Genomic DNA, 23110 nt, shown 5'->3' on the forward strand with positions numbered 1-23110 from the left:
TCGCTGGTCGGTGCAGACTCGGTGGGCCGAAGGGCCTGTTTCTGCGCTGTATCTCTGAACTAAACTAAACGAAACCTCTGCAGAGGTTAATGTAAAATGCCAATTCACCCGACGTTTTGTTCCTCACCCAGTTTCTTTGCCACCTTGGCTTCTTTCTTCTCATCGACAAGTCCGAATCCAACGTTTTTGTCTTGCAGGACCTGAGCTGCCATCTGTCTCCAGATATAAAATGAAGAAAAGTAAAAGGAATATGTTGGTGGGAATGTTTGAATATTATACTGTGCACATCTCTGCTACGCCAGACTGAGAAAGGCACGCAGCCTTTGAAGTTCCAGTGCTTTACTTTGCCTTCTACACATTTAACTATTTACACCACTCAAGCAGAGAACCTTTTTAACCAAATCAAAGCACAAAGTGCTGGCAGAACTCGGCGGGTCAGGCAGCATTTGTGGAGGCATGGACTGGTGACATTTCGACTTGGGATCCTTCTCCAGTCTGTCTATCGTTCCCTCCACAGATGCTGCCTGACCCGCTGAGTTCCTCCAGCATTTGGTGTTTTGTTCAAGGTTTTAGCATCTTCAGCTTCTTGTATTTAAACACATATTAAAACATCATCTTTCCCGTGAGTCTCTGGGTAATGTACATTTTTTTGCAACCATCCACCCCTCCTTCCTCTTCCCTTCCACCACTTCCCCCCATCACCTATTTCGAAAACACACATGTCCTCACCTCCAGCACCAGCTCGGCCCGGTCAAAGCGCTTCTGGGCAACTTTATCTCCTGCAGGTACCGCCTGATGGTACATGAGGCACAGGATGTCGTACTTTTGCAAAAGCTTCTGGTAGTTTTTCATGTCGACGATGCCAACTCTGTCTTTTCCGTCATACCTGGGGAAGTGGAGACCGTCTTCCGCCCTACAGCAGAGGCAGGCCAGGGAGAAGACGGCCAGGCATAGCCAAGTGCCCTTCATTGGGAAAAGTTAAACTTATATACTATTCACAGAGCAAAACGAACAACAAAAGAGGTAGGGATAACCAAAAAAATATCCTCGCCTTTCCCTTCCAGTTCTGCTTACAGTCCCTGATCGGAGAAACAGGGAGAGAGAAAGAGGGGCATGTTACGATAGCGTATGAAGGAAGAACAGATAAGAGGCAGGGTGTGAATGCACACATACCACCTCCTCCTATTTAAATCTCCATTTTAAGTAACAGTTGTTCCCAGCTATAAATACACGGGACTAAAAGAGCAAAGGCAGGAGCCCAAAGGAGATTTGCTATCCTCACTCTGATGGTTTCTTTTTTTTGGCAGAGGGGTGGGGAGGGGAGGACTGACCTTTCGGATGTTGAGACCACGCATTAGGCTGGCATTATCATTACCTCCCCCCTTCTCCCATAACAACTGTCACCGGCCGCTGATTATGTTTCCATTTTGTCACGTCGAGAGGTCAAGGAAAGAGGAGGGAATTCTTTGCGTGCGAGGGGGAGGGGTTTTATGATTGCACTGTTCTACTTTATATAGACTATCCTCTGGAGATCAAGCTGGGGGGTTCATTGTCGGATCAGCCACACACTATCTGCTTGTCCTTTTTATTCACTGCTGCAAAAACACATGAAATTATGGAGTAAAAAATATAATTGCAATCTTTTCCCGAGAATGCAGAAAATTAATTTAATTCAATGCAATGATTTACAAAATAATATTACATATTTCAACTATTTTTTTAAATCTTGTTCTTTAGTTTTTAGATTTAGTTTTGGAGATACATCCATGGAAACAGGCCCTCTGGCCCACTGAGTCAAATGCCAATGTCCTACCCCTAGGATGACGGAAGTCAAATTCTCTTGCAGTGATCTGAAACAAGCATTTCACTAGGATAGTCGTCATCCCAGCTGCATCTGAAGTGGTAGTTGCAAGAATGAAGAGCCAGGGATTGGAATTTAAAGTTGTAATTTTAGAGATACAGCATGGAAATAGGCCCTTGTGCCACGCTGACCATTGATCACCCGTTCACACTAGTTCTATGTTATCCCACAGTCTCATCCCCTCCCCACACACTAGTGGCAATTTACAGAGGCCAATTGACCTAAAAACCCGGGAGAGGAGGGCAGTAGGGGAGGTGAGGAGGGAGGGTGGGATAGGGGGAGGTGAGGAGTGGGGGAGGTGGGGGATAGGAGGGAGGTAGGGAGGGGAGAGGGGTTATGGAGGGAGAGAGTGACTGAGGGTAGGGGAAAGGAGTGGGAGGAAGAGGTAAGCGAGGGAGTGGGGAGGGGAGGAGGAGAGGGGAAAGAAGAGGGAGGGTCAAAAGGAGGGGGAGGGAGTGCCGGGGATAAGGGGGAATGGAGGAGGAGGGATGGCGAGGCGCAGTTGGGGAGGGTTGGCGTCACTCGCGTCACAACGGGGATTTCTGTCATCACAACGGGAACTCGTCAGCCACGCCTACGCAGTCGGGGGCTATGGGTGAGTGGTGGAATATTGCGTTTGGGGTAACAGGGACCCAACGGGTCCCACTTGGGCTAGTATATATATATATAAATATATATAATTTTGGGACATGACAATAAAACACACTTATGTGTTGTAGTGTGTAATAACCTGATGGTTCTATGGACAAGCCTGGGTCCCTAGCGCCGTAAAGCATCAACTCTACCACTACTCCACTGTGCTGCCCTCTCTTGAATTTGTGTAGCAAGGAAACAAGTACGAAAGTTGTTAACAATGTGTGCTTTAATTTGTTTTGTTTTACGTAAATAGTTAACTTAGTTAATTGATCATTAGAGGAAGCCTATTCGCAATGCACATGGAGAAAGGCACCTCACTGCATTGTCGGGAGTTCTATAAATAACTAGCAGGCTGACCGGTATAAACCATCGCCTGTCCCAATGTGAGGGTCTACAGCAGGTGGTTTGAACAACAGAACAGCAGGGCAGGGTTGTTGAAAGCTGAGTAACAGCGCCATCCTGTGAGCTGGACCTTCGACACTATAAGACTATACATGATTACAATTGAGCTGTCCACAGTGTACAGATTTGTTAGAATAGAGGTTTAAAAGAGTGGAACAATTGTAATGCGTGATTGCAGATCCACTTCTGTGACCAACACACTAAGAGTCTCCTGGTGTGGGCGCCATCTTGGATCAGGGTGTGAGGGGGTTGATTAGCAAATGGGTCGACAAAAGCCAGAGATGAAAAGACAAATGGTAGTTAAAAGGAGAAAAGAGGCATGAAATGTGAAGCCAGATTGGTCCCCTTCTACCAATATTCCTTCCTCGGGCATCTTCTCCCGTTATCTTACTACCTTTTGTTTTTTTAATCTCTGACCTTTGTCCAACCATCTGCCAATCCATATCCAAACATGGACTTCAGATGTTGGAATCTTAAGGTAAAACACAAAGTGATGGAGCAACTCAACAGGTCAGGCAGCATCTGTCGAGGGAATGGACAGGTAATGACCCTCCTTCAGACTGATTGTAGTGGGGGTGGAGAGGGAAGCTGAAACAGAGTGTGTAGGATAGAAGTAGTGTATGTGTGATCGTTGGTCGGCGAACTCAGTGGGCCCAAAGGCCTGTTTCCACGCTGTTTCTCCAAACTAAACTAAACTAAACTCAAATAAAGATAGACACAAAACCAGCATCTACAGTTCTTTTTCATTGCATTATAAACTAAAACTAAATTTAGTCCCCATTAAAAAAATAATTCAGTCTCTCCTTGTCTTTATGTGCTTGGATTAGAAGTTCTATTTGCACGATAAAAAACACACACATGAGTATGTTTTGCAGCAACTGGACATATGCAGTAACATACAAAGTGTAGGAGCCAAGCATCGTGCAGTTTCTTGAGTTACTCCAGCACTTTATACTTTACTCAAGATTCCAGCATCGGCAGTTCTTGTGCATTAGTCGAGCACCTTGAAGTTTACTCAGGATTCTAGCATCTGCAGTTTCTTGAATTACTCCAGCACGTTGTATTTTACTCAAGATACCAGCATCTGCAGTTCCCTGAGTTACTCCAGCACTTTGTACTTTACTTCAAGATTTCAGTACTTGCAGTTCCTTGTGTGTAGAGTTTAGAAATACATCGCAGAAATAGACCCTTCAGCCCACCGAGTCCATGCCGACCAGTGATAACCATGTACACTAACATTATCCAGCACACTAGCGACAATTTACCAACACCAATTAACCTACAAACCTGCACGTCTTTGGAGTGTGGGAGGAAATCGGAGCACCGGGAGAAACCCACGCGGTCACAGGGAGAACGCACAAACTCCGTACAGACTGCACCCATTGTCAATATTAGACTTTGGCACTGTAGGGCAGCAACTCTACTGCTGTGCCACTGTGCCACCCTGGTTACTCCAGCACTTTGTATTTTACTCAAGATTCCAGCATCTGCAGTTCCTCGAGTTACTCCAGTATTTGACATTTTACTCATCATTCCAGTTTCTTGTGTGGACGGACCCAGTATTTGTCCTGCTATTCACCACCATTGATAATGGACAACATTTCATTGCAGCTATTTACATCTTTAAATGCCATTGTAAATGCAGACAATGCCCTTCATTGACAATTTTACATTGCATGATATTAGCATAATGAAAATGTGCTAATGATATGGGCTTGGAGTAGTACCATCACTGGCAGTTTTCCAATCTATTAACTTTTTCCCATGATAATTTGTGTTGATGAGGCCTGGGAAAGAAAAGCAAAGCCGCCTCTCTCTCTGCGCTTTGAATATGAACAGCATTCTTTCACACTTTACAAATATAATAAGAACTGAACAAACAAACCATATCAGGAATTGAGAGCTTAAAACGTTTCAAGCCTATGTCACTTCCAGTTTCACCACTCAGTTGATTTCTTAAGCCTTAGACCTGAGACTGAACGCACAAATGCCTTTTACTGGGTTTATTGGTTTTATTGTTGACTGGAATATTTCTGCACAAACTTACAGCTTACAGGTTGCCTGCATTTTATGACGCCAGAGTAATTTTAACGATCTCATTCCCCGCGTGCTTAAGATGTGAAATGCCTCTTGGAGGTATTATTTTGCCATTTATGGTTCTGGCCACCTTTAATTCCATTTAACAACCCATCAGTATGAACATCAAACTCCACTTTAGGTAACTACCCAACTACAATGCAGTCTAAAGGATCTTGAACCGAAACGTCAACTATTCCTTTTCTCCAGGGATACTGCCTGACTCATTGAATTACTCCAGAATTTTGTGTCTATCTTTGGTGTAATCAGCATCTGCAGTTCCCTCCGATACAACAACCTTTTCCCCTCCCCCTATTCCCTTTCACCTACATCCCTTCCTCTGACTTGTCATTTTATGTCTGTTCTGTCCTTATCTCCTTATCTTACAGTCTTTTGATTTCTTCCCATCTCTGTCCTCCCATCTGTCAATCAAAACCCCCTTGTCTCCAAAGATCTTAGAGCAAATCTAAGTTCCTCGAGTTACTCCAGTATTTGACATTTTACGCATCATTCCAGCACCTGCTCTAAGATCTTTGCTTGTCTCTATCCACCTTTCACTTGCCCAGATGTAGATTTAGATGTAGATGTAGAATTACTCCAGCACTTTGTGTCTATCGCCACCTATCACTCACCAGATTAATACACAAAAGGACACAAAGTGCCGGAGTAACTCAGCGGGTCAGGCACCATCTCTGAAGAACATGTCTAAGAAGGGGTTTGACCCAAAACGTCACCCATCCATGTTTTTGTCTATTCATTATCTATTAAGTACTGTGTTTACAAACCTGGTTTATCCTTACAATATGTTGTTTTTTCTTTAATTTCTTTTTTTTGTTCGTTTATGGGAGTCTAGCTCCAGAGGCCATTGCCTAAGAATAAAAGGACGTACCTTTAAAAAGGAGATGAGGAGGAATTTCTTTAGTCAAAGGGTGGTGAATCTGTGGAATTCATCGCCACAGAAAGCTGTGGCGGCCAAGTCATTGGGTATTTTTAAGTTGGAGTTTGACAGATACTTGATTAGTAAGGGTGTCAGGGGTTATGGGGAGAAGGCAGGAAAATTGGGTTGAATCAAGTCAAGTCAAGTCAAGTCACTTTTATTTATATAGCACATTTAAAAAACAACTCTCGTTGGCCAAAGTGCTTTACATTGGTGGAGGCACGTAATACAACAGTGGTTCATAGATTAAATACAAACATCACTACATACATATAGACCTCGCTCAGAGGACGTCAAGAAAGGCTTGGGAGTAGAGATGAGTTTTAAGTCTCGACTTAAAGGAGTCGATGGAGGGAGAAGTTCTGATTGTAAGAGGGATGGTGTTCCACAGTCTAGGAGCTGCAACCGCAAAGGCGCGGTCGCCCCTGAGCTTATGCCTAGACCGCGGGATGTTCAGTAACCCCAAGTCGGCCAATCTGAGGGACCTGGAGGTGGTGTGGTGGGTAAGCAGACTTTTGATGGAGGTGGGGGCAAGCCCATTAAGGGCTTTGTAGACATAAAGGAGGATCTTGAAATTTATTCGGAACCGCACAGGGAGCCAGTGGAGAGAGGCCAGGATCGGGGTGATGTGGTCCCTTTTTCGGGTGCCCGTCAGGAGTGTCACTGCGGCATTTTGGACCAGTTGCAGGCGGGACAGGGAAGATTGGCTGATGCCAGTGTAGAGGGAGTTGCAGTAATCTAAGCGGGAGGAGATAAATGTGTGGATGATCTTTTCGAGGTCATCAAACTGGAGGAATTGTTTAATTTTAGCTATCGTCCGAAGCTGAAAGAAGCTAGCTTTTATCACGGCATTGACTTGTTTGTCAAATTTCAATGCTGAGTCAAATATCACGGCAAGTTTTTAAACATGAGGTTTGAGTAGTGGGGTAAGGCTTCCAAGGCTGCCTGCTATCATTTTGATTGAGTCCGAGGGGCCGAGAAGGATGACCTCAGACTTACTCTCGTTTAGTTGGAGGTAGTTCTGGGCCATCCAGCACTTTATATCCTTGAGGCAGCAGATAAGGTTAAGCAGATTTGATTGGGTTTTGGGCTTCAGGGGGAGATAGAGTTGTGTATCGTCTGCGTAGCAATGGAAGGAAATGCCGTGCCTTGGAATGACTTGGCCTAAGGGGAGGCATATACAGGGAGAAGAGAATGGGACTAAGGATGGAACCTTGTGGAACCCTACAGCAGAGGCTAGCTGGGGAGGAGAAAGAGTTGCCTATGTTAGTAGAGAAACTCCTCCCTTTGAGGTAAGAGATGAACCAGCTCAGGGCAGTGCCATCAATACCAACCCCGTACCGGAGACGGTCAATTAGGATGGTGTGGTCGACTGTATCAAATGCTGCGCTGAGGTCGAGAAGGAGCAGGATTGCACAGTCCCCGGAGTCAACGGTGAGCAGTAGGTCATTATGTACCTTGAACAAGGCAGACTCTGTGCTGTGGTGGGCCCTGAAACCTGATTGGAAAGTTTCCAAGATAGTATTTTGGTGAAGGTAAGGCATAAGATGAAATTACCTTTTCAAGGGCTTTTGAAAGGAAAGGCAGTTAGAAATGGGTCTGTAGTTGCTTGGCAAGGTAGGGTCGAGGTTAGGTTTTTTCAGGAGGGGCTGGACCACCGCATGCTTGAAGCAGGTAGGAACAGTGCCAGTGGCCAATGAACTGTTGAAGATGGCGAGGATGCTGGGACCGGCTATTGTAATGACATCCTTTAGAAGGGCAGAGGGGACAGTGTCGAGGGGGCAGGTGCTAGGTTTCATGGTGGTGACCAGTTTTACAAGGGAGGGTAGAGTAACGGGTTGGAAACAATCTAATTTTGAAGAACAGACCAATGAGACAGCCAGGTCACGGGTGGGAGGGGAAATATTCGAAATGGGAAAATATTCGAATGGGAAAATTAGATCAGCCATGATTGAATGGGGAGCAGATGATGGGCTGAATGGCCTAATTCTGCTCCTATGACCTATGATCTTATGAATTTATTCTTGCAATATATTGTATTTTCTTTCATTTAACTTTTTTTCATCTATTTACTACCTCTTGAGTACTGTGTTTACAAATCTGTTTCAGTTTGCAATATATTATCTTTTCTTTAATTGGAATTATTTTTTGTCCATTTATTATCGACTGAGCAGTGACTTGTGGGGTGCCGCAAGGCTCGGTGCTGGGACCCCAGTTGTTTACAATTTACATTAACGATTTAGACGAGGGAATTAAATGTAACATCTCTAAGTTTGCGGATGACACAAAGCTGGGTGGCAACGTGAGCGAGACTCTTCTTCAGACCGGAGAAGGGTCTACGACCCAAAACGTCATCCATTCCCTCTATCCAGAGATGCTGCCCGTCCCACTGAGTTACTCCAGCGTTTTGTGTTAGTCTATCTTTGGTGTAAACCAGCATCTGCAGTTCCTCCTACACATAAGGGTCTCGACCCGAAACGTCATCTATTCCTTCGCGCCATAGATGCTGCCTCACCCGCTGAGTTTCTCCAGCATTTTTGTCTACCTAATGATTTAATTGTTCCGCTCTGGGACATATGACAATGAAAGACTGGTTGACTGTGCAGAAGGGCGCCGTCATTGTTGCAGCACAACAAATGCACGCCGTCACGTGACCGCGATAGTTGTTGCCGTTGCCCGTGGCGACCGTCGCCGGGGCAGCCGTCGCCAGGGGTGGCCGCGGGAGGCGGCGGCCGTTGCGAGGAGAAGGCGGCATTCGAGGAGCAGCGGCTGGGCGCCATGTTCAGGTAGGTAGGTGGTTGAGGAGCCTCGACCGCCCGGCACACCCCGACACCACAGGTCGAAGGGGCGGCTGCTGGAGATCACGACGCCGGGGCTGAACATCCTGGGCCTGGGCCACGGCGGCGATGCAGGAGATGGCGGCCATCTCCCGGCCCCAGGTGCACCTCTGGGCAACTGCACCACAGAATATAATGTTCGTTATTGCAACCTTTATTAACGCTAAATGTCACATAAAACGTCCAATTTCCAACGCAATTCTTTGCAAATGTTTTAAATTGGAGCAAGAGAGCTTTTTGAATTTTTTTAAATGGCTATTTAATTATTGATAAACTCTCCCTACTTCGCTTTGACATTACTGCTTTAACTTCAGAACAGAGGACAGAACGAGACAGGAATACCGATTCAATTAAAAATAATTCATTTGACAGCTGGTAGAAATAAGGAACTGCATATCCTGGTTAATACACAAAAGGGCACTAGATGCTGAAGTCCTTTTGTGCCATTTGGCAACTCTGTCTTTCGGATTTGATGTCTAGGCTCAATGATCTCGAAAGAATGGAGGGATATGGATTACGTGAGGGCAGAAGTAATTAGTTTATCTTGGCATCATGTTTGACACAGACATTGTGCAAAAAACAAATGTGAATGCTACTAAGAAGAGGCTACCAATACTTATGAAAAACGATTTTAAATGGATGATTCTCATCTTGTGACACTTGTGCTTTACTAATGGATGTTCATTAAGTAGTTAGAATGTGCATCCTCAGCCTGATGCTCACTGAACAAAGAAAGTTCATTACCTGTATCTGAAATTGCTGGCAATTCACTGTTTGAAGGGCTGATGTGGAACCTAGAAATACTTCTGTGAACAACAAGATCTGATGTCACACGGGGCAATTCCTAGATTTCCTACATGCGCTGTAGTAGTCTCTTGTTGAGAGTTGATGTTGGACTTGGTAAGCCGTTGACATGACTCTCAGAGCAGGTCATTCTCTTATAGCTGTGCTCCTGAAGATTGCCATTCTGCATCGGAGATAACTGCTGCTAGCGATGGCTAGTCATCCTATGTTAATGTATACTTGTGTCGTGAAATCATGCGTATCTCTTAGCAAAAAAGAACTATTAATAATGGCACTCTTAATCTCATTGCCTTTCTCCCACAATCTCAAAGGAACTGCTAAACAAACATGAGTGAAGAGAATAGTGTTTCTTCACAAGTTGAAGAATATGAAGATGACTTTGAGAAAGACCTTGACTGGCTAATCAATGAAGAAACAAAAAATAGCGATGAAGACCCCGAGGTAATGTGAAAATAATTATATATTCTGCTTTGATATTAATGAGGTATGATTACTTTCATAGAGCCACATATGTAACCATGATGTTATCGATCCCCAATGAGAATGTTTCTTTAATCCAAGCAGACTAAAAGTGTCAGCTAAAATAAAATGAAAAGTTGCATGAATTTTGGCCTAATCTGTTGCCAATGTTTTTTTTAAATTAAATGTAGTTTGCAGTGTTAGTTAAATTTATTTTAATCTTTCTTTAATCTTTTGTCAAAATCGAAAATCATCATCGTTGAAAACATCAATGGGCACAGTGCCTTACAGTGCTATGTACGACAGTGATCACACTTCTACTGAAGTGTGGATGGTCGTTGGCTCGCTAGGAGCTCATCCACCCTTTGACAGGTCTTGTTTTTGGTCCTGCTGGGGTTCCACAGCCCCCTCCTCACCTGGCAAATCAGGTGGGGGAGACAGTTTAGTCGCCGACTATCCGACCATGGAGCAGGTAGCAAGGGATTACATGGTACCCATGGCGGCGGGAACTCCCACCCGACCAAAATCGAAAAACTGGATGCAAACAGCACGGAAATGGGTTATTTGGCCCACAATGTCCACACCAGCTACACTGATCCCATTCTTCCTCTTTCATCGCAATCAACTTCTCACCTTCACTCCTGCCACCCACCTAAACTAGGGCTAGTCTACCAATGTTTGGCAAGTGGGAGAAAACTGAAGTACTTGGAGGAAACTCACACAGCCACAGTGAGAATATGCAACCACACAGATAGTCAAGTGTGTTTTTTATTGTCAATGTCCCCGAAACAAAACAATGACATTTTCACTTGTAGCAGCACAACAGATACGTAAATATAGTACTCTGTAAAAACCATAATTAAACAAAAAAAGTTCAGTATATAATAAGAAAAACAAGCCGACAAACAATAATAGTGCAGTCAATAATGACCTCAAGTCTAGGCAGTTCGGACCTCATTGGAGGTTGTAGTGATTAAATACTATAACGTCCAAGGGCTTACCAAGATAGCACCGCATGACAGGGTCGAACACTGGACCCTGGAGCTTTGAGGTAGTAAAAGTAACCACTGGACGTTCTCTCAACCTAAAATGTAAAATACTGAGTAATTACAACATTGGCTGATTTTGCTTTGCAGTTTTCTAACATTGTCATTGATTTGCTGTCGTGGAATCTTTCCCTATTTTGGTAATTGTCTTTTATTCCTCTCTTCTTATCTACTCCTTCTTTCCTCCTTCCATTCATTTATTCTCCATTCCTTTATTGCTCACTCAGTTATAAGTTTGCTTCCGATGATAACGAACTGAAAATTAAATAATTATCCTTTAATCCTTTTCCTTCATTGCATTCCAGTTGTTTCTGATATTTTCCTGAATTTCACTTCTTTTGGTTTTCTTACAACTTTATGATTATTTATAATTCAATATGTAATGAATTTTCTGCTTTTGGTAAAGAGCTAATTCTTAAGATGGATGTAATTTGACAAGATATACTTTATATCAGGTGTAAAAGAGTTCAAGTAGCCACTAAATTTTAATGGATTTTCTTCCCTATCATGTCAAGAACATTGTATGAATAAAAATCAAAGTTTACTTGGGTGAATGATGTGGTTCTCCACAGGATTATGAAGACGATGAAAACATTGAAGCCAAAATTGATAAGGAGTTAGGTGATGAGGAAGAGGAAGCGAAGGAAAGTAAAGATGATGAGAAAAATTCTGGGAGTGAAATTGAAAAATCAAACAATAAAGGTTTTCATAATAATATGAAAAATGCTAATGGAGAGGAAATTCGTACTACAATTAGCTCTGCTCCCAAATCAGACACATGCAGTGAGAGCTTATTCCAGGAGTTAAAGCAGGAGGACCAGCAGGATGAAGAACAGAGTGAGGAGGTAAAACGTTACATAATGGAAAAGATCGAACAGGCCAACAAAGAACTGAAGGACGAAGATCCCGTGAATCAAAATCGAGAGCGCAGATTAAAGTTCAAAGACAATTTAGTTGATTTGGAGGTCCCACCTGTGGAATTCACTGAAATAGATAGGGACAACGGAGAGATCACAGGTCCGATGTGTATCAAGTATATTTCAAATAATGTTCAAAAAGACAATGACAAAGAAGTCACAGATCAGAAGTCTGGAAAGTGTATTTCCAATGATGCTCAAAAAGATAATGATGGAGAGGTCACAGATCAAATGTCTCAAATGCACATTTCAAATGATGCTCAGAAAGTTGATGATACGGAGAGACAGTGGGATGACGATAAGAACAAGGACAAGGAAGTATTGATGGAGAAGGATGGAAAGTTTGAACTACTCAGTTTACAAGATTTTGAAAATCAGGGTTTACTACCTCAGATTAGTGTAGCTTTCAGTGAAAATGAATGGGAACAACCAAATAATTTGAAGGGAAAAAACCTCTCAAGCAGCCAGAACAATTTATCTCCCTCTCCAACGGAAGTACTTAATACACTAAAACTACAATTGGAACAAAACGATCGGGTAACATCTCCACCTAAGACATTACCTCGAAGAACGCAATCTGCAGTAGTTTCCCCAAAACAGTCTGCCCATCTGATTATCGCAGAACACAAAGAAATTAATTGGAAAACTCAACAAAAGAAGGAGCAGCCAAAGGCCTCTGAGGTAAACTTGGGTTTTTAAAGCTATGTAAATCAAATTAATATGCTGTAAAATTGCTTGTAATTTCTTATAGGATTGGCACCATTTTCATTGCGAGCTACAGTGGCTTGCAAAGGTTTTCATACCCCTTGAACTTTTCCACATTTTGTCACGTTACAACCACAAACGTAAATGTATTTTATTGGAATTTTATGTGATAGACCAACACAAAGTGGTGCATAATTGTGAAGTGGAAGGAAAATGATACATGGCTTTCAAATTTTTTTACAAATAAAAAACTGAAAAGTGTGGCGTGCAAAAGTATTCAGCCCCCCTGAGTCAATACTTTGTAGAACCACCTTTCGCTGCAATTACAGCTGCAAGTCTTTTGGGGTATGTCTCTACCAGCTTTGCACATCTAGAGACTGAAATTTTTGCCCATTCTTCTTTGCAAAATAGCTCAAGCTCAGTCAGATTGGATGGAGAGCGTCTGTGAACAGCAATTTTCAAGTCTTGCCAGAGATTCTCAATTGGATTTTGGTCTGGACTTTGACTGGGCCATTCTAACACATGAATATGCTTTGATCTAAACCATTCCATTGTAGCTCTGGCTGTATGTTTAGGGTCGTTGTCCAGCTGGAAGGTGAACCTCCGCCCCAGTCTCAAGTCTTTTGCAGACTCTAACAGATTTTCTTCCAAGATTGCCCTGTATTTGGCTCCATCCATCTTCCCATCAACTCTGACCAGCTTCCCTGTCCCTGCTGAAGAAAAGCATGATGCTGCCACCACCATGTTTCACAGTGGGGATGGTGTGTTCAGGGTGATGTGCAGTGTTAGTTTTCCGCCACACATAGCGTTTTGCATTTAGGCCAAAAACTTCAATTTTGGTCTCATCTGACCAGAGTACCTTCCTCCACATGTTTGCTGTGTCCCCTACATGGCTTGTGGCAAACTGCAAACGGGACTTCTTATGGCTTTTTTTCAACAATGGCTTTCTTCTTGCCACTCTTCCATAAAGGCCCGATTTCTGGAGTGCACGACTAATAGTTGTCCTGTGGACAGATTCTCCCACCTGAGCTGTGGATCTCTGCAGCTCCTCCAGAGTTACCATGGGCCTCTTGGCTGCTTCTCTGATCAATGCTCTCCTTGCCCGGCCTGTCAGTTTAGGTGGACGGCCATGTCTTGGTAGGTTTGCAGTTGTGCCATACTCTTTCCATTTTCGGATGATGGATTGAACAGTGTTCCGTGAGATGTTCAAAGCTTGGGATATTTTTTTATAACCTAACCCTGCTTTAAACTTCTCCACAACTTTATCCCTGACCTGTCTGGTGTGTTCCTTGGGCTTCATGATGCTGTTTGTTCACTAATGTTCTCTAACAAACCTCTGAGGCCTTCACAGAACAGCTGTATTTATACTGAGATTAGATTACACACAAGTGAACTCTATTTACTAATTAGGTGACTTCTGAAGGCAATTGGTTGCACTGGATTTTATTTAGGGGTATCAGAGTAAAGGGGGCTGAATACTTTTGCACGCCACACTTTTCAGTTTTTTATTTGTAAAAAAATTTGAAAACCATGTATAATTTTCCTTCCACTTCACAATTATGCGCCACTTTGTGTTGGTCTATCACATAAAATCCCAATAAAATACATTTACGTTTGTGGTTGTAACGTGACAAAATGTGGAAAAGTTCAAGGGGTATGAATACTTTTGCAAGCCACTGTATGTTGAGAATATAGAATTTTCTTTAGTTTCATGGACCATAGAACAATACAGCATAGGAATAGGCCCTTCAGCCATGATGTCCGTGCCAAACATGATGCTCACTCAAACTAATCCCTGTTATCTCCAGGTGCTCCATATTCCTCCATTCCCTGCATATTCATATGTCTATGTAAAAGCTTCTTAACGTCACTGGCAGCAGGTTCTGGGCACATACCACTCTGCATTTAAATAAACAAAACCATGTCCCACATATCTCCTTTAAACATTCTCCCTGTGATATAGTAGTTGTGCCCTTTACCTTTTGAAGTTTTCACCCTTCTATCAGGTCACCCCTCAGTTTCTACCCGCCAGAGAAAACAATTCAAGTATGTCAAACCTCTCCTTACAGCTAAAACAACTTAATCCAGGCATCATCCTGATAAACCTATTTTGCATCCTCTCCAAAGCCTGTACATCCTTCCTCTTTATGAGGTGACCAGAACTGCACAAAATACTCCAAACATGGCCTAACCAAAGTTCTATAAAATTGCAATGTGACTTCCTGAAGTCATATGACTTTTACTCATTATTATTCTTATTTCCTTTCTTAAATAAAGAAACAACATTGCCACCCCGAGTCCTCCGGGATCTCACCTGTGGCTAGAGAGGATGCGAAGATCTTCATCGTGGCCCCTACAATCTCCTTTCTTGCGTCAATAACCTGGCATAGATTCCATCAGGTCCTGTGAACTAATGCTCTTTAAGAGACCCAACACCACCTCTGCCTTGATCTCAAAATGCTCTTGCATTATTGGTATACCCTGCACTGATCTCACTATCTTCCATGTCCTACAGCTTAGTAAATACAGATGCAAAGTACTCGTTTAGTACCTCTCTTATATCCTCTGACTCCAAGCATATATTTTCTCTTGTATCCTTGAGTGGCCCTACCCTCTCCCAAACTACCCTCTTGTTGGGGGGAGTGGCAAAATATCTGGCAAGGTATTTTGTGCTCCAACAGCAAAAGTGTAGAAAGATGTAACGGAATATGTAATATATAGTGGGGCCCGGTATACTTTGATTTTTATTAAACCACAGAGATAAGCCTGGTATTGGGTTAAACATTGGCACCTTGTTTATAAAAGTTGGACCTGCTGTGTATTTTCATTTTGAAAATCGGATAGCTAATCTAATGGGTGTGCAATAACTACATTAAAACTTGCCACAATTAAGTTATTTTGCAGTAAAGCACACTGTACTGAACTTACTGAATATTGTTAAAGAATGTTACAGGATTTCTTGAAAATCAAATCTATTGTTAGTTTAAACATTCTTGCTTTAAAAAAAACCCTTATAAATAAACCTGAGAGAAACGTATTGAAACATCTATCCTAGACAAAGTTGCCTAATTCACTATTACCTAAATTAGTTCAGAATTTTTAGTCTACCTTTTTGGAATATGGTTGCATTTGTGACCAGGTTACAACAGCAATAAGCTGGAGTATAAACTTATCTTCAGTCAGACACTGTCAATGCACAATACAGTAGTTTGTACATCGTACTCCTTTTCTATCAACATTAGCAAGTGCTTCAACTTTCTATCCCATTCTTGCCTGATGGTTTTTTCATATAGACTTGTTTCTGGCCAGTTTTCACTCCCCCCACCTCTATCTTTCAGTCTGAAGGTTCAGACTGAAATGTCGCCTATTCCCTTTTTCCAGTTGCTGCCTGACCTGCTGAGTAACTTCAGCATTTTGTCTTATTTCCTTTCTTCTTTTCTCGTTTACTTGATTGTGCTCAGGTTGTTGCTTCTTTGAATTCACACCACTTGTACCCAAAATACTATTCTTTGAGAACTTGTCACAGTGATAACATATTGCATTACATTCAATTTAAATACATTTCCAGCCATTTTTAAATCTGTGTTTCACTGATAACATTAAAAACAAAACTTAACTTGAATAGAACATTGCACAGGAATGTTTATATACTTCCAAATCTACATCCATCTGAGATTTAAAAAATTGCAGTATCATGACATCCAAAGCCTGTTAATTCAAAACATCTTTGTCTGGATTTCCTATTCGGATATTTTTTCTTGTGTCCCTTGGACTTCCTTTGTTCTTGAGGTGCAAAATTGATTGTTCTCATCATAAAACCAAAAGGTATAAATGACATTTTTACTCCACTGTTTTACTACATTGTAGAGCCAAAGGTTTTGCATCAGATACTGGAAGTCTGAAGTAAACACAACATTTTGGAAATAGGCAGCAGCTCAAGATGATCACTGGAGGGAGAAACAGCACTAACTTTAGGTTGTGTCATCCTGATGAAAAGCCATTGCCTGAAATGTTAATTCTGTTGCTCTCTCTTCAGATGTTGCCTGACCCTCTTAATATTTCTAACATTTTGTAATTTTTGTTGTAGGTGTCCACATACTATCTTTTGATTTATCTCTCCTCTCGATTTTGATGTTGGCTTTCACTATGGGCTTTGGTCTTCAATGTAAAATTTCTTAGTTGAAGGAAAGATTGAGCTTGTCACTAGAATAATTTAAGAAAATATTTTAATTTATGATTTAAAAAAAAAAACATGTTTTGAGGTAACTAGCAATTTCTAGGCAATTGTGCATTGCTGTTGAAATTCATGTGCTTGAGGAGTGCAAGGCTGATTTTTCAAACTGCTTGGATTTGAGGTTCTTGGTAAACTGGGTTGGTGAGGTGTGACAAGATTACTGAATCTACTGTATACCTTGTTGCAGCTTACATTAACATGATAATTTGTTGTGTAAGATATGGGCAAGAAAAACTGATGAAGATGAGCGGAAGAAAGAGAATAAGGTAGCTTTTGGGATGTGGCTTCAAAAGAAGAAACAGCAGCATCAGGAAGAAAAGAGAATTCAATGTGCAAAAGAAATAGAAAAAAAGAATAGTAAGGTAATTGGAAATATTCTTTTTTGAAATTTGAAATCTAACTTCTGTCTAACTTATCAAATTACTCTTCAGCAAAATTAGTTTAGATTACAATCTTAACAATTATTAATTTAGCATTTTGTTCACAAGTAAAGAATGTCCATTTTGTTTTCCTAATTGATTTTTGTTGACTTAATTGCACATGTTTTCTCTAGAACACCAGAGGTTGAGGGGAATCTTGATAGAAGTATGTAAAATTCTGAGAGGCATAGTTAGGGTAGCATACACATAGTCTTTATCAGGTGGAAATGTCAAAGACTAGAGAGTGTGGCTTTAAGGTGAGAGAGGGAAAATTTAAAGGAGATGTGTTTTGTTTACACTGGAACGTGCTGCTAGGGGCGAAGATAGAGGCAGTTATGATAGTAGCATTTAAGAGGCTTTTAGATGGGTACTTGGATATGCAGGGTATGAAGCATATGGGTCGTATGCAGGCAGTTTATTTTGGCATCATGTTCCACACAGACGTTGTGGGCCGAAGAACCTATTCTGGTGCTGTACTTTTCTATATTCTTCAATTAACAGATCTTTTTTCAAATTTTCCTTTTGCCTTTTTAAATATATCAATAAAATATGTATCTTTTCTTTTCTCTGTGCTTGCTCATCCACAATGATGGAGCTGCTCTGATAATCTCAGAATTGGAGTTCTTAGAGTTTCAACTTCTACCATTTTCAAAGGAAATTAGAGATGAGCTAGAAAAGCTGACTAATGCCCACCCAATAATAATGAGTAGGAAGGAACTATAGATGCTGGCTTATACCAAGATGGACACAACATACTAGAGCAACTCATCTGGTCAAGCAGCATCTCTGAACAAATGGAATGGGTGATGATTTGGGTTAGAATCCTTTTTCAGACTGAAGAAGGGTTTCAACCTTAAATGTGGCCTATTCCTTTTATCCAGAGATGCTTCCTGACCCACTGAGTTACTCCAGCATTTAGCATCTATCTACAGCAACAATAATGAATTTGGAAGAAATTGTTCCTCTTTGTGCCAATCTCTGCCACTTAAATCCACTTAAATCATAGAGCCAGCTGTTCAAAATGCCATGTGCTTTATACTTGAAACCAAGAGCAATGCCACACAATTGTTGATTAATAGCCCCTGTGACACTTTAGTACCCTTATTTCATGTGCCCTTGTTGGACTGTTAGTTCTACACAGTGCTCTCATTGTGGCTGTAGCACTGCTGTAGTTGGTTGCTCGCTGGATTGAATGAGGTTGGAAGTGGCCATGTATGGTAATTGTGATTAGATTTGGATGTAAATGACTCTCTGGATTGCATTAACCAGTAGTCTGGAATAGCTAGATGGCAGGCAACTGCAAGGTTATGATGTCAATTTGGCAATGATGGAAGCAAGAATGTAGAAACAAATAACTGTAGATGCTGGTTTACAAAAAAAATCACAAAGTGCTGGAGTACCTCAGCGGGTCAGGCAGCATTACTGGAGAACATGGATAGGTGACGCTTTGGGTCAGGGCCCTTCTGCAAATGGTTCTGACCCGAAACATCACCTATCCAATGTTCTCCAGGGATGGTGCATGACCTGCTGAGTTACTCTAGCACTTTCTAGAAGCAAGAGTGTTCACTACCAATATTGATAACAAAATTTGCCTTTGTTACTTGATCTAGTAGCTGTAGTTTGTGAATGTGAGATTCACTAAAGAGCAAAAGCTGAAAATGAGGAAAGGTTGTGTCAAAAATATTGAACCCGCAAGAATAAAATTTCTTTCCTTCAACTTTGGTTTCAGTTTGGATGTTCACAACTTATGTATTGGGTATATAACCTTTATGCAAGGCACCCTTTTGGTAACTTTGGATTTACAAGGAACTGCAGTTGCTGGAATTTTGAACAAAACAAAGTGCTGTAGGAACTCATTGGGCCAGGCAGCATTTGTGGAGGAATTGGACAGGCAACGATTGAAGAATCGTCCCGATCCGATAGAAGTATGAAGAAGAGTCCCGACCTGAAACCTTGTCTGTCCATTCCCTCCCCAATGCTGCCTGACCTGTTGAGTTCCTCCAGCACTTTGTTTTCCTTTGGTGACTTTGTTCCACGAAGGTCATTTTACATAAAAAAATAACTTGAATGATAAAACATTTGGATAGCTTCAAGGTCAGATGATACTAACTTTTGTGGAAACATTTTGAAAGGATTTCCGAGACCCAAATGATGCCTTCAATCTCTGGCTAAAGAAGAAACGGGAACAACAATTCAAAGAACAGCAAATAGAAACTATGAGAAAAAGGGAACAAGATTATAACTCAAGACTCCACTCAAGAGAAGATTCTGAAAAAGCTTTTAAACAGTAAGGATATTTTAATCATTTCTATTTGTTTAGTTTTGCTCGACATGAAAATAAAGTTAACTATATTTACAAAAGAAAAATGGGATGAGCTAACACTTATCTCTGTAGGCTGTGACCTGCATTGTAATCAATAGGTTCAATTTTAGAAATTGTTGAAGTACATAATTTCCATCATGAAGCCTGAGATATTGGAACCTCGGGGACCTTTTACAATTACGAGATTGAATAAATATACAACTAACCCAATAATAAGACATACATTTCGAATATGGTTTCAATTTCGTAAGTTTTTTGGATTGAATGATTTTATCTTATCGAGTCCTATCATATCTAATTTTCTCTTCCAACCTTCTAGTACTGATCAAGCCTTTCTGTTATGGAAGCGGAAGGGATTAGTAGCTTTTTGTGATTTGTTTTTGGATGGTTGTTTTATGTCTTTCGAACAACTCTCCAATAAATATAATTTACCTAATTCACACTTTTTTAGATATTTACAAATTAGACATTTTTTGAAGCTATAACCTCTTTTCCGTTACATCAAACCGAAATCTTGGAAATTATTTTACATTTGAACCATCAGAAATGATTAATAACGACTAATTATGAGTTGATTTTGAAATTACAAATAGATATTTGATAAAATTAAGAATGACTGGGAAAGGGGTCCAAATTTCTCTATCTGTCTACCCCCCCTTCCTCTCCCTGTCTAGACGCTCCTGCGAGTTGGAGGCTATGCGTGAGTGGATAGGGCGGGGATGGGGTAAAGGGAGTGAATTAATATTAATATATTATCAAGGGGGGTGGTTAGTGTGTGGGGGGGTGGTTAGTGTGTGCGCGACGCCACAGGCCGCCCCCCCCCCACACAACCGCGCGTTGAGGGGACGGGATCCAACGGGTCCCACATGGTCTAGTTTATTATAAAGGTTGGGACACACTGTCCTGTATTCTGCTTAATTCAGCAAGCATTTGAACAATAGTTTTTTTTCCTCCATGTATTTTTACAGATGGCTGAAGAGGAAAAAAGCAGAGAAACGGGCCGAGCAGTTGGCTGCCAAGGAGCGATGCAAGAAGTTCCTACTGGAAGCTCGAAAAGTAAAACGAATGCAGACTCTGCTGTGCACCCTTAACGAATCCAAATCATTTCAGTTTGACAATTATGGATACAGGTTCTAGAAAGTCCTGATCATCCTATTCATGTTCACATTTAAAATACCTCAATGCAGGGATGAAATAAAGCAGAGTCTTACTCTGGGTTTGCATATTGCACTTTTACTGGCATAAACACCTCTCAACAATGCTCTCTGCGCTTGTCAGTGTGTTTCTACATTAGTACCAACACTGGCTGATCATTGCGTACAGCATGATTAGGTTGTAATAAATTATCTACACAGTCTGTATGTTGTTAATGTTCTTTTGTATTCCAATGAAAAAAAACCTTTCAATTATGTACTTAAAAGCTTTATTAAATAGGACGAAGTAGACGGGTGCACCCAAGTTTCCCGCAGCTATGTTAAAGGGAACTAATGGCATTTCAGCAGATTTTAGCAAAGTGTTCTATATACAACCAATAGTTAAATTCCATCTACTCAATCTGAACCAAATATTTAAAATTCTATAGTGTCTGAACAGCAGTAAGGTTAAGTGTCAGTAAACTCTTGTACCTGCAGTTCTCTCACAAATAAATGTACAGGTCGAATCCAGTATGCGGATGCCCCACTCATGTACAACATTTGGGAGACTGATGGAATGGATTTGGTGGCTGCCGTGGCGCTGCAGGCATCTTCTGCAGTGTGGGAACTCGGATTGTGGCTGCATTTCCAACTTGTAACAGGTGGACGTCCTTTATGCGTTCCTTTGCCTTCTCACTCCCACCACACATAGTCTGCATCCCTATCAAGCTGATATATTACATGATTTATGACTTTTTTTCCCCTCCAGGAATGTCAGTAACTGTTGGGTGAGCAAGAAAGGTTTGTGGATGTCTTGCTGTTTCTCATGTAGAAATGACTCCATACCTAGATTATTGCCCTCAAATTAAACTGACTGAAACTGATAATTTGGCTTGTTTAATCCCCTCTATAAACATGCATATCAATTTATTAATTCCCTTCTCCTGCCACAAGCAACCTCTTTGGGATTTGTGGTCCTCTGTGGATGAAATGCCCTTTTTGCCACAGTTATACCAGTGAAATCAAGTCTTGTGGAACTACCCGGCAAACCACCTTTCTTTACAAATACATACCAGTAACAATGCTGACATGAAGGTTGTAAGATTTCTCAAATTTCTATGCACTTTACGTCACTATTGACTATACTAGACTAATATAATATAAACACAAAATTCCAACTAATTATTTTAAGAACTTTACTTATTATAATTTTCTGTCATACAAGTTTACAGGCAGTAATGCTACACAAAAGGAGTATTTACAGGAAACACAATTTTTCTGTTCCTTTAGAAAAGTTTATTTGAGGTGGAACTATTAATTGGAAAAATTGCAGATGCTATAAATCCAAAAGAGAAATGCTGTTGGCCTAGCACTCAGAAGTAGATCGGGGGAGAGAAACAAAGTCAAGATTATGTCAAGGATCCTTCATCAGAACTGGAAAAATAAGATAAGAATATTTCGAGCTATAGTACAGGATAGGGGTGGAGGGAACTGAAGGAATATTTGTAATAGGTTACAGATTGAAGTTATCAAGATAACGTTTTTTAGAGTTGGAGGCGGTAAAGAGAAATGAAACAAATTGAAGCAAGAAGGTAACGCTGCTTCAGTGCTTTGACGTGCTACCTAATGAAACTAGTAATGTTTGATCAAGTGTAATGACATTTCATATTACAGTGTTATTGTTTCTCTGTATCTATAAAAGTGCAGGCATTATTAATGAGTTTCATGACAATAAAAGCAAACATTACCAAATGTTTGGACTTGCACTTTCTGGAGATCAAACTAATGAATTATACCATTCAGCAGTAATGCACACAATTTATTCAAAAATGCCATTTAATTTCTCTATACAGGTTGGTAATAAATTGGCAGGTTTTAAAAGTTGTGTTCTCAGAATTCCAAACTATGAATGTTTTTGACAACTTTAAAGTGCCCAGAAGTTTATTTTTATGCGACACGCATTATATAAATGCATTTTATCCAAGACACACCAATTCTATAGCATTAGGGATCTAGCGAACAGCTGGTAGACCTGATGAACTAGAATGCAGGGAAAACATCTGGAAGCATCCTCCAATGTTCTAGAAAACGGGTTAGCCGGGGAGGCTTTTAGATAAGATTGAGGAGGACTCAGTTGGAGTCACAGCTGGCCACTTGACAGCTATGGCAAGGCTTGCATGGTATCACCTTCTACAAGGCACCAGTCTGAGGAGGGGTCCCAACCCAAGGTGTCACCTATCCTTTTTCTCCAGAGATGCTGCCTGGCCCACTGAGTTACTCCTGCAGATTGTGTCTACACTGGGTAGCTTAAGTCACAAAGA

The 23110-nt window shown here is 41.2% G+C and overlaps 2 protein-coding genes across 5 annotated transcripts in view; one reads left to right on the plus strand and one right to left on the minus strand.

Annotated features, from left to right (window-relative positions):
- The window catches only part of casq2 (calsequestrin 2), a 29235-nt gene extending 27784 nt beyond the window's left edge, over positions 1–1451 (minus strand). The window contains exons 1-2 of the mRNA XM_033033010.1: positions 730–1451; positions 128–212 (exon numbers count right to left, since the gene is read on the minus strand). Coding sequence (XP_032888901.1) covers positions 128–212; positions 730–969 — 325 coding nt within the window. The 5' untranslated portion in view covers positions 970–1451. The remainder of the gene's footprint in view (positions 1–127; positions 213–729) is intronic.
- Positions 1452–8586: 7135 nt separating this feature from the next.
- ccdc181 (coiled-coil domain containing 181) lies at positions 8587–22541 on the plus strand. 4 transcript variants are annotated; one of them, XM_033033011.1, is made up of 6 exons: positions 8587–8698; positions 9865–9994; positions 11631–12656; positions 17133–17276; positions 19466–19620; positions 20625–22541. In XM_033033011.1, the coding sequence occupies exons 2-6, from the start codon at positions 9881–9883 to the stop codon at positions 20791–20793; spliced, it is 1608 nt and encodes a 535-aa protein (XP_032888902.1). In that variant the 5' UTR covers positions 8587–8698; positions 9865–9880; the 3' UTR covers positions 20794–22541. The 4 variants fall into 4 exon arrangements, with proteins under 4 accessions (XP_032888902.1, XP_032888904.1, XP_032888905.1 ...); XM_033033012.1 differs by lacking the exon at positions 8587–8698 and adding an exon at positions 8727–8886; XM_033033013.1 differs by lacking the exon at positions 17133–17276.
- The last annotated feature ends 569 nt before the right edge of the window (positions 22542–23110 follow it).

This window comes from Amblyraja radiata, chromosome 14, assembly GCF_010909765.2.
Source record: "Amblyraja radiata isolate CabotCenter1 chromosome 14, sAmbRad1.1.pri, whole genome shotgun sequence".
Taxonomy (NCBI): domain Eukaryota; kingdom Metazoa; phylum Chordata; class Chondrichthyes; order Rajiformes; family Rajidae; genus Amblyraja; species Amblyraja radiata.